Below are 12,117 nucleotides of genomic sequence, written 5' to 3' on the forward strand. Positions count from 1 at the left end.
TATGCAAGACCTTTTTTTTTTTTTTTTTTTGCTAATCAGCTTTCATTACTATTTGTGTATTTACTCCATGTTCCAAGACAACTCTTACTCTTCCAATGTTTGGAAGAGGAAAAAAAAACTGGACACTGCTGAGTGGGCAGATAGCTAAGGAAAACAAGCACGGGTGTGCTAGCACCCCAGAACCAGCAAGAGAGGGGAGCCATCCTCACCATAGATCTACAGGGTCAAGAGGAAGGGGGATAAGGAGCTGCAGAGAGAGGCTGTGGGGTAGGAATGGCTTCCCTGCAAGGCATCGTCCTTCAGTTACAGAAGTCTCACCAATGCCATTTCACAGCCAGGCGGGGAGGGAGTTGAGGAATCAATGGGATGGATTCCTCTCTTTCTGTGCTCCAGGCTCCTACGGGCCCCTCCCAGGGGCCACACATAACAGGAAACCAGAAGACAGGAGGAGAAAAGCCATCCTTGCAGGAGGCAGAGCTGGGCTTCTTGCTGATGTGTGTGACACAAGGTCACCTGCTGAAGGCGGTCTCTGGGAGGGGTGCATTGAATCAGAGAGGACGCGGAGAAAAGAGCAGAGAGAGCTGTTTTGATGGGTAGTAAAGCAAGTCCCCAGAGAATGGAGTGATCCTAGAGGTGGGGTCGGTGGGAAAGGCCTCTGGAATCTGCAGCTGTGGGTTTAAAAGTGAGCCAGTGTGTTTTCTTCTTTAGCGACACTGTTGCCCAGGTGCAGGTCAGCAGTGATATAGGGACCTTGCCAGGTGACGGTGATGGTGACAGCAGCAGAGGTGGGTGGGGAGAGAATGGTGCGTGCAGAGTGGCATTTCTCTATGAGCACCATTCTAGAGCTTTGCTGCTCTGTCCCCTCCAGTTGCAGGGGTTGCCTCCAGGCGACCTTGGACACAACCCAGCCCTTAGATCATTTCTTTATTAACCTTCCTTGCCTGAAACCTTGAAGACATTATGCTAAGTGAGATAAACAAGGCAGAGGAGTGCAGATACCCCATGATCTGCCTCAGTCACACTCAGAGAATCAGAGAGTGGTGACCATGGTGGTTCCTGGTGGCCTTGGGTGAGGGTGATGGGGACATCTTGGTCAAAGGATACAAACTTCAGTGAGACAGGAATAGTTCAAGAGATCTATCATACAACATCTAACGTCCACCATTGCCCACTTGGAAGTTGCTGAGGGGGTAGATCTTAAGTGTTCTCACCACAAAAAGTAAAGGGCGTGTAAAGTAACGTGTACGTCCATTAGGTTGATTTGGCCATTCCACGGTGCATACGTAATTCAAAACATTGTGTTATATACCTCAAAAGCATTGAACTTTTGTCTATTAAAAATTAAAATTAAATTTAAAAAGAATCACATTTGAATTCATGAAGTAATCACAATTTATCTTTTCAACAGTCTATCCGGGCTCGCCATCATCTTGTCACATCATAGGCAGGTTTGAGGCCCTGGCTCTGGTGTCAGACTGCCTGGGTTTGAATCCAAGCTCTGCCTGTCTTAGCTCTGTGGCCTTGAGAAGGTTGCTTAATCTCTCTGTGCTTCAGTTTCCTTATGTGTAGAACAGAGATAATAATCATTCTTCCTCCAAAGGGTCACTTGAGAATCAGACATGTTAATTTTTGTAAAATGCTTGGAACAGCACCTGGCCTGTCCGTAGTCTGTGCTCTATAAATGTGAGCTGTTATGATTGTTGCCTTTATTATTATTATGTGTTAGGAGCGTCCAATGGGGGAGAAATAGCCAAAGGAAGTAGAAGCAAAGTTACTTTCCCCAATTTGGATGTTTTCTCCTTTTCTTGCCTTCCCGTTTTAAGGCATCTTGATTGGGTTCTTAACCGCATTGCCACTCAGTGTAGACCGTCAGCTCTCTTCTCCTTTACTACACAGCTGACGGCTGGCATGTGAACAAACAGCAGAGGCGGTGCTAGGGTAGACTAAGCCCTGGACTTGGACTTGGAACTCCTGGTGCTGGCCCAGCTCCAGCCTGGGGTGACTTTGAATGGGCTGTAACAACCTCCTCAATTTACAGGGTCCTGGAGATTATGGCTGCAGGATCTCCAAGATCTCCTTTGGATCCAACACTCCTATCATTGGTTAATTGGTGTGAATTATAAGTCTAAGTCCTGCAGAAAACATGAAAAGGAACCTAGGAGTCAAATCAAGAACCATGTTTATTTCTTCGGCCCTGGTCAAGGAAAGACCACGTCTGCCCCTGGCCTTCAACTTCACATGGGCAGGGGTAAAGATGCCAAGCCAAGGATTTTAGTGGTTTCTGAATCCAAAAGGCTGTCAGGTTGTTCCAGTGGGTTTTATCACCTCCCAGCACTGAAGGACACAGGCCTCGTGTGCTGTTTTAGGAACTTCAATTTTAAATAGTGCTTGAATGATCTTATTTTGTCTCATCCAGAATACCTTTGCCACAGCCAATGGACACTTCAGTCAGATTAGGGGTCTTTTTGTTGATTGCTTCTCCCAGGACCCCTGTGCCCACCCTTCCCTCAATAGCCTCTACTCATTCCAGTGGTCAGCTGAGCTTTGCTCTGCAGTAAAAAGAAAACCTTCATTTAGTACACGTTCTCAGGGCTGGAGAGTATGTCCTCACAGCTTGGGCCCGCCAGCTGTGGAGTAAACTCAGCTTTCAGCCTGAAATCCTGGGGTGGGGGTGGGGGGTTCTGGAGACCTGCCTGAGTCATGGCTTTTGTCTTTCCTTCTCTGCCCTCCTCCCCAACTCTCTTTCACTCTGGCTGACAAGAAAAGGTGCTTCCAAGTGACAAGGTTAATATTTTTATTTGACTGAGGAATGGCATGCTGCTGTCCCCTTTAATATCTATTTGACTAGCCAGAGGGGCTTTCAGAGTTGTATTTAAATTTCCCACTCAGGGCCTAGGGCAGACTGCCCACATGTTCCCATGAACAGTATTGAATGCTGTTCTCAAAAATGAGAGATGAGCCAGCAGACGCACTGTGTCCCATTAACAACCTTTCTCCCAGTTCCTCTGCAAGTGGAAGTTTATGAAAAGAAGCACTAACTCCAATCACAGAATCCTGTGTTTGAAAGAAATGGTCTTGCAACAAACATTTCCGTCTGCAAACGTCTAAACCTTTCGAAAGATTAAAGGAAATTAGTGCTGGCGTGTTTCATTAATTTGGCACCACTGCGGGGGGGAAATGTGGTTCTCATTTTATTGGGGTGGATTATGAGACGTGTCAGTTTTTCCATTCTCTTTCTCCAGGGCATTTTTTTACTGCAAGGCCTGTCATGATGACATCACAGATCCCAAAAGAATAAAAAAATGCGGCTGCAAACGGCGTAAGTAGTATTTCTTTCCCCGGCCCCTCCCTCTTCCCTTCCCAGTCCCCAAATCCACTTTCCTTCTCCTTTTCCTATTAGAGAGACACTAAACATCAAGAGTTTTCTTGAACATGTTTATGTTTCCCCCAGCAGTTGAAAGAGATGGGAAAAAGATACCTGCCCTCGCTTTGTTAGAGCAGAGGATGAAACATCACCACTCTTAACACCCAGGAGTGAGCCTAGTACCCTAACCCTCACTTCTGGAGTGTAGGGCTGCCAGATGGGTCCCATCTGACATAGTCAAGTATGATGTATAAAAGGAAGACAGCAAAAGCCATAGGGGAGGGAAAGTTTTTGTATAGTGATTCCCAGGAGATTAGGGCCACGGAGAGAGTACACTCGGGCTGCGAGAGAAACTGAGTCTCCAAAATGGGAGTTGATCATCTTTTTATTTGGAATTTTTGCAGGTTTTAGTACCAAAAGCTAGAGTTGTCAATTGTGATCCCCTCAGACTGCCTCATGAAAACAACTTTGCCATTGTCTCCCATCCAAGTACTAACCAGGCCCGACCCCACTTAGCTTCCAAGATCAGACGAGATCAGGCACGTTCAGGGTAGTATGGCCGTAGACAACTTTGTCATTGTCAATGGGCTTCAATTGACATTGTCCCAAAGGCTGACTTAAAGCACTATTGCTGAAGCACCACTGCTCTTTAGGATAGGCTAGATTTTGCTTCTGACCTATCCTGTCTCAAGCCCCTTCTAAAGCAGTTCACCACTGGGGCCTCCGGAGAAAGATGGGGTGAATTGAGTATTTTGGACTGTGATCTGCTGAGATACCATGTCTTTGCTTTGGGAAGGCTGTGCCTTTTGCAGCAATGATACTTCATTGCCTAATAGAAATTGTCCTTAACCCTAGAAAAACAAAAATAATGATGCCTGCCCTCTTATGGTGATTCATAGTTTTAAATTGATCCTCACCATAACCTGGTCTGACAGGCAAGGGGTGCTATTAATCTTACTTTACACAAAAGAAGAAACCAAGCTTCCAAGTTGAGTGAGAAGATGGGATTGCAGACCGTTTCACAGCCATACACAGGGGCTAGGGCTCTCCCGAAGACTTCTTCTGATACTTGTTCTCCAAGTCCTCTAATCTTTTTTGCAGAAGGGAAAGCTCAAGAGCAGCAATCTTGGGGAAGATGAGTAAGAACATTTATGAATGATTACCCGATAAAATACCATTTCACAAGCAGAAGCTAGCCAGAAGAACACAGCTCCTGATGTGCCAGTGAAGCAAGGACTTTTTTCACTGCATTTCTAAAAGGGAGTGGTGCACAGGAAATGTAAAACCAGTAAGATGTTAACATCACTCTGCTGGAGCACAAAGAAGTTCCCCAGACTCTGGTGCAAATATCCATGGGACACACTTTGGGTTTGGGGGATCCTAAGTCTGGGTCAGCTCAGATCCACAGTTTGGCCCTCCCCTTTCTCACGGATGTAACCCTACTCATGGTCCCCCTCCTTGACTCTGTCACCTTACTAAGTATATATATCTCAGAACAAGAGAACACTCTAAGTTCTTGGGACCTGTGAAGTCCTCTATTCTGAAAACCTACTAAGAAGAGCACCCTCACGCCCCACCCACTCCCCCCAGACACCCTGACTCAGAAGACCCTTCCCACCAGGAGTCTCTGGAGTGGCTGACCCCAGCCCGGCTCGGTGTGCTGTGAATATGGAAGCACAGCCCTGCTAAGCAGGCTCTCCTGGGTCATTTCCAGCAGAGGGAGCACAGCCTTCCAAGGGGAGAGGCAGATAAGAGAGAGCAACAGATACAAGAGGGTGAACTCTTCTGTAAGGAGACTCTTACCATAAGGGGCTGGAAAAGGCAGTGGAGTGCTGAGGCTAGCAATCCACGACTCGATATTTTCTAGCACCCCCCTCCCTACTGGGGTATCAATGAAATGGCAAGACTATGACTCCTTATAGATTAGCCATTCACGTGTATTTGAGTACCTGCGTTACAGTGCTATTTTGGTGTTAGGGATGGAGCCATGGACAAGGAAAGCTCTCCTGAAACTGTCACTCTAGTAAATGGAGATAAACCAGGATCGTGTCAACAGTTACATAAATTCAGAGAGAGCCAAGTGCTAAGAAGAGAGCAGAGGCTGCCTAAGATTGTAGGGAGTCTTACAGGGGTGTTGCTTTACAGCCTGGAAGGTCAGGAAATCCTCCATCAGGAGGTGACATTGAGCCTGAGACCAATCTAGGTAGGGAGAAGAGCAAAGGCGGGACTCAGCGTGCAGTGTTTGGAGGACAGGAGACTGGCTAGTAGAGGGGATAGGGAGAGAGTAGTGTGAGATGAGGTCCGAGAGGAAGGGACAGGCTGTTGTAAGAAGTGTGGGTCCTCATCCTGTACAGGAAGCCATTGGAATACTTTAAGCAAGGAAATGACATCATTAATTCTTAGGTTAAGAGATCTTTCTGCCGAATTCCTAGGATAGAACAGACTCAGAAGGCAGAAGTGGAAATGGAAGGGTAAAGAGAGAACTTCTCTGACCCCTGTTCTAATGCTGGAACATATTCCCTTACAGGATACAGTTGTGGAACACAGACAATTTTTACCATCCCTAGAAATAAGGATTTGGTTTCTAGAGTATTTTTCCATCTTAGTTCCAGACAAACAAACAGGAGTGGGCAGTGGTCAGGTATTCCGTTTCTGGATATCCTGTAGGGAGAGGTACATAATTGTTCGAAATAATTGTATTATCTTCATTTCCATTAAAGTTAGTTGAGCTAGTGAAGGGTAAGGGCACGATCTTCTATCAGATGCAGCACAGATTGCTGCAAAAGGCCTCCCCTCAAAGCCATGCCAGTATGACCGGTCTCTCACTCTTCTCTCCCTATATCCTTCGCCCTCCTCCAACCTTGGGCTCCTCCCAAAGGCCCTCATCTTTGAGGTTAATATTTGATTGCAACCAGAATTGTCCAAATAATTGTTTTTCCTAATTAAAAGGCTAGTAGCACAGAAAGCAGAATACAGCTATGTGTATGGTGAGGGGGTGGTGTGATTAGAATGAAATTAATTATTGAACATAAACCTCCCCATGTAGAACAAATGAGAAAATTTGGGAAGATATGTTATGGTTTCAAAGAAATTTCAATTAGAAGGAACTAGGATGGTTAATGATGCATCAGAGGGTTCCAGTGCCATTGGGTAGACATTGCCTGGTGTATGATGGAGCCAGCTTACCCACGTAGTCACTTATCCAAGCCTTATAATTTAGGTATTAATAATCCCCCGGAGTGATGCACTCCATAAGAGCAGGGCTGCTGATAGTCACTGGCCTTACCCTCAGGTCCTAATCCTTCTCTCCCAACCCATTCTTCCCCTGCCTCTCCCACCCCTACCTTCCTATTCACTTTTATCCAGTAACCTGCAACGTTTCGTGTTATATTATCTGGAGAAATATCGAGTGTGGACATTCCATTCCTGGAAATCCTGTGGTAGTATAGTTTAACGTTTTGCATTTCTTTCCATTTCTTTATAGCTCTCCATCAAGAAAGAGAGTCCAATTCAGCTGTCTGGCCAAGGAACAAGCTCTCAGGGTCTACCATTTACCCATTTTCTTTTTCTGTATAACAAAAATGGTCTAATGATTTACATTTCTTTTTTTTCCCAGCCTCTAAACGTTTGCCAAAGGGTGGATCCCTAGGGGACAAGTCATGTCTAGATTGATGTGTTTGAAAGAAGTTTCTTTAACTTACAATCATTGACATACCTTTGATTTATTTTTTTTTTCTCTTTGCTGCCTTGGAATACGGCCCCCACTCTATTTTAACTGCACACTGGTAGTGATATATTGTGAGTAAAACGGGTTCCCAGCAGCCCGGAGTCCAGTTCCCCCTGTCTTTCTCTAGAAGAGATACTTCTTTTATTTTCTGTACAGTTTTAGTTCCTTTTTTACTTTTGGTATTTATGTTGCATGTAGCAGTGACATCATGCCCCAACTCCCTCATCTCCCAATGCAGTCTGCAGAGTAGCTGGAGCTGGAGCATCCAAAGGGAGCCCACTCTCCGTCCATTCCCCTTCAGCCCCCCCAGCTTGGGCCAGCTTCTGGAACTGTCTTATTTTTTCCACTTGAAAATAAGACCTTGACAACAGTGTGTTTCTCTTAAAGGCTGTGTCTCAGAACTATTAAGGGACACTGATTAGACGGAGGTAATTACCACTTTAGCTCTAAATGCCTTGTCAACTAGGGTCATTGTCATGCTTGCCTTTGAGAAGTTATACTTGGTCTCCTCTGCTATTGAGCTTGAAGTCCTCTCCTAAAAGAAACACATATGCTACATATATATTCCTGTGTGGTGATATGTATGTATATATGATATGTACCAGTACTCTATATGTAAAAATGTATATTTTTATATATAAGAGTCAAGATATTTCATAGATTGATGTATATATTAACAGTGTATGTGCCTCTCTATACGAGGAGTACTTGCTAGACAATTAATTGGATTCCCAACTTTGGGACTGTAAGTATCTAAACTGCCTTTTTGGAGACAAGTATTTCCACAGTGGTAATTATTTCCTACAGTCTATGAAGTTCCTTGGCTTTAAAATAAAGTTTCTTCTTTAGTCAAGAAGGACTAGTCAGTAGGACCCACCCAGTTCCTCTGTGAGTGTTAAGTCAAACATCTTGGAAGATCCATTCAGTTGTTTAAGGGAGGAAAGATGACTCAAAGAGAATGTTCTATGTCACCTGGGAGCTATGTAGACATCTAAATAACTCAATATATGTCTCTGAGCCTCTAAGTTACTGAAGGAGAAGGATGGCATCTCACTTAGTGAGATGGGGCAATTGAGGAGGAGCTTTTAAGGCCAGCAAAGTGAGTAGAGCCATGCTGCTTTCAGTGGTACCAGCAATGAGCTCTGGGTCTTTCTTTACTAATGTACCTAAGAGTCCACTGAAAATGAGACCCAATCTGTAGAATGTTTCAGTCCAATGGCTCTTGGAGAAGATGTTTCGGCACTTGGTCCTTTCACATTTCTTTGCAGCAGAAGAGGTGAGTTGATCATCTGATTTTGGCTAGTCGTCATTGTTTGGAGGGTATAAATCACTCCATGTAAAAACAAAGCAATGACCGTCTTCAATTCAACGTACAATTCTGTCAAGAGAGACTCTGTGGCTCCCTTCATCTGAAGTATCCTTTTTAGGATGGTTTGAGGACTGAAGTATCCTTTTTAGGATGGTTTGAGGACATCAGCCACTTTTATACCTGCAGAGCTGTCTGCCATAACTAATGGTCCTTCAGAATTGGAGGGAAAATGTGATGTCAAACAACAGACAACTCCAGTGCCAAATACTTCTGCCTTCCCCAGCCACAGTACGGTTGCTGAGGGCAGAGTCACCTAGGTCAGTGTGCTCAATACCACTGACATTAACTAGTTTTTTCTTTCTCCTCTTGATGTTTTTGGAAAACCACCTGGAAGACTTTTCTTCTTATTCCAGAAGTTAATGGGAGGAATTTTGCTAAATGAAAACATCATTTCTCACTTTAGGCCTTGATTCCCAGTGCCATATCAGTTGCTTCAACCTTAAACCTCAGTGGACTTTTCCTTCCATGGATATTTTCCTTTGTAATTTTAGTTGCTGCAAAGTATGTGAAAAGTAGCTCTAGGCTTCATGCTTGGACATAATGTTTCCTTCATTGGACTGATTTTAAAACAGAGATTGTAGTCTCAAAAATTCCTATTAATTGAATGGCAGATCTTTTTTTTTTTCTTCCACACCAGCCTTCCCTTGAATTAGCTCCATTTGAAACCTAAAATATTTGTCCCCAGTAGTTGGAAAAGTCTACCTGGGTCTCTCAGTCCAGCACCACTTTTCCTGCCCCTTCCAATCCATACTGGAAATTAAGATTCTGCAATTGGAAATTGGCTGACAATCTGGTTGCTAATGCAGGAGGCAGATGGTGCTGAGGATAGGATGGAATCCAACTGCCCCTTCCATTTCAGACTTGGCTTAGAAGCACCAACCAGCAGAGAACAGCTGACTGTCTGACTCAAGGAAAGAGCAGTAACTAAACCACCTCTGCAGCTGCCACTGCCTATGGGTTTCCTTTCTCATGATCATGGCCTTTGAAAGGAGAGGAAAGGTTGTCCAAGAGCTCGTGTGAGAAATCAATTTTAAAACACTCAAGAGTAGACAGACAATTTTGGTGAAGACCCTTAGGAAAATATCTCTATTTTGTCTCTATAAATAGAACTAGGAAGTCGTAATGGGGATATTGGTTGATTATCCACTTTATTGTGGTGAAGAAAAGCACATTGTGAGAGTGCTAGGGCCAAGTTTGAGGGTACTGAGACTCAGGGTCTAATTGTTGGCAACCACATAACCTCTTTGAATCTATGGCCCCGCTCCAAGAACAGGATCCTTAAAATGTGGGCCAAAGAGAAAACTGAGTCCCTGGGGCCTTATATTGCTGCTTTCCCAGAGTTAAGTTGGCCTCAGGGGGCAATTCATTGAGAGTAGTTCCAAGAGCCCTAAGACAGAGTGACAAGTAGCTATAGTGTTGGCACCTGCCAGAGACACACTCTTGTCTGTTCCCTGTCCCAGAAAGCTGCAGCAGGGCTGCAGAATTGGTCCCACTGTGCTGGCCACAGGGGCAAAGCCAGTGTGCTTGCCAGTTGCCAGTCTGCCCACCCTCAGACCATCTCCCAGGACCTCCAACCCCCTCATCCCTGATTCTCCTAAAGGTCTGCTGTGGATCACAAGAAGCCATTGAATTGAAATGATGCTGCACACTATTTCAATTCTTAGAGACAGCCTGGGCCTCTTTCTGCTCCTTTTGGAGAAAGGCGAGTTCCGGTTGCCTGTGAACTAGCTGCTCTTCCACACTGATCCACTAGATGTCCTCGTAGATCTACTTTGTGTTACCATGGTACTACAGGGGAAAACCTTTTCCCAGGCCGGGGATTTGGGAAGGGAGAGGATGGGTGACTATGTAAGAAAGAAAATTAGCAAACACTAAAGGAGAGAGGACCCGTTGTGTGGCCAGTTAGGCGATAGGAAACTTCTGTTTTAAATAAATGACCAAAGTTGCACTTTGAAACCTAACCTTGGGAGTTTTAAGTGGAACTCTGATATCTAAGAATTAACCTTCTAACATAAATCATCTCTAGAAAAGGAAACAATCACTGAGAAATGGGAACCAAATACCAGCAATTCTGAATATCCATGAGATGAAAATGAAGGATTAGGGAGCCAGAGAGAGATCATTGAGGGAGATGAGAGGGACCTCCAAATTAGGAGGTCCGTGACTTAATTTTAATATAATTTTATTTTACAACTTGAGAGTATCATTTTACACACAAGTGTCCAAATCTTCTGGAACATCTACCGCCAGGGAGGCAAATCCTCATCAGTTTTTAGTTAAAGAGCTTGTCTGTGATTTATATGACGGCCCAGAGGAAATCTCTTCCTGGCCGGTACACGTAGTCTTCAAGCCTGCTGGATCATTCCACCAGATGGGAGTTCAGGATCAGCCTTACCTGTTAAGAAAGTGGACCCAGAAGTGTGTAGGTGAAGACACCCAACAGGGAGTCAATGAAAATGGACTATTCCAGAAGTTGAGAAAAAGGGCCACCCGACCAGTGGGTGGCATCTCAGTTTAAACATTGTGATTCATGAAGGTTTGTTAACGTGTGTGGTGGGGCTGAATTGTTTTTAACTGTTTCTGTATTGTCTGGAAGCCTCTCATTGGTCATTCTTGCTGACATTTTTTTTTTTTTTTGGTATGTGGTGTTATTTGTCATTTGAGATTTCTATTTTGCATTTGGTGTGAGTGTAAAAATGACTGGGAAGGAATGACAAGTAATGGCATGTTTTCTTTTTTATGCATATGCTGCTTTGGAATGTGACTGCTTATAATTAACAGTTAATCTTCTTATAGCAAATGGTTTTTTGCTGCTTCGATGACCAGTTTCAGCCTGTTCCTGCATGCTAACAATATGAAATTTTAGAACAATGCATGGTCTCCAGAACAGCTAACAATGACAGTTGCAAACAGTCCCTGAGAGCCCCTGGCTTGACTCTGCGTTTCCTCCCGAACTGTTATCAAGTAGGAGGTTCACATCACCCATTGTGATATGTTTTCTTCTGACAAAATAGTTTCAGAAGTTATTCCATTCCCATCATCCCTCCCCTTGTCCTTAAAGATGGTATATTTATAAGAACTTTCTTTCCCCATAAATGTGTCAGATTCTATTATTGTATATAAACCCAAAATGGCAGTGTGGAAATGAAAACCAGGGACTGTTGCTAATGAGAAGCATAGCATTTCGGAGTTTGATGGGCTTCTCTTCTGCTACAGCATTTGATTAAAAAGTTTTTTTTTCAAAACAATTTATCTACAGGGAAACAAAAAATCATCCTTGTTTCCCTCTTCCGTGTAAATAACAAATCAATATTTCCAGTAAAACAACTAAGAAAGAAAAATCAAGGGAGTTGTCTCCAAGTTGTACGCCAGATCTGGATGCATTTAAGATAAATTTATTTTCATGTGTTTGATGGAAGACTTTCTTCCCCCTTTCTTGACTTCCACCCTCGCTGTGTGTTTGGAATGTCTCTGGGCATTCACACCATGGCTTCTAAACCCCTCTGATTCAAATGCTGTAGTGGAACTTTTTGTTTGTTTGTTTGTTTGTTTGTTTAAAGCTGAGCTCAAAGGAATGATATACCACCCGTTGAACAGGGCTGGGGCTGCATGATGATTTGAACAACAGACTGGCTAGGATGCTAAAAGAATATGTCA

At 44.0% G+C, this 12,117-nt stretch overlaps 1 protein-coding gene across 11 annotated transcripts in view; it reads left to right on the top strand.

Annotated features, from left to right (window-relative positions):
• Positions 1-12,117, top strand: part of KCNMA1 (potassium calcium-activated channel subfamily M alpha 1) — a 784,008-nt gene that overhangs the window by 650,695 nt on the left and 121,196 nt on the right. For all 11 annotated transcript variants that reach the window (XM_053584070.1, XM_053584058.1, XM_053584059.1 and 8 more), the window contains exon 18: positions 3,243-3,319. In XM_053584070.1, the coding sequence (XP_053440045.1) occupies positions 3,243-3,319 (77 nt within the window). The remainder of the gene's footprint in view (positions 1-3,242; positions 3,320-12,117) is intronic.

Source organism: Nycticebus coucang, chromosome 3 (genome assembly GCF_027406575.1).
Source record: "Nycticebus coucang isolate mNycCou1 chromosome 3, mNycCou1.pri, whole genome shotgun sequence".
Taxonomy (NCBI): Eukaryota; Metazoa; Chordata; class Mammalia; order Primates; family Lorisidae; genus Nycticebus; species Nycticebus coucang.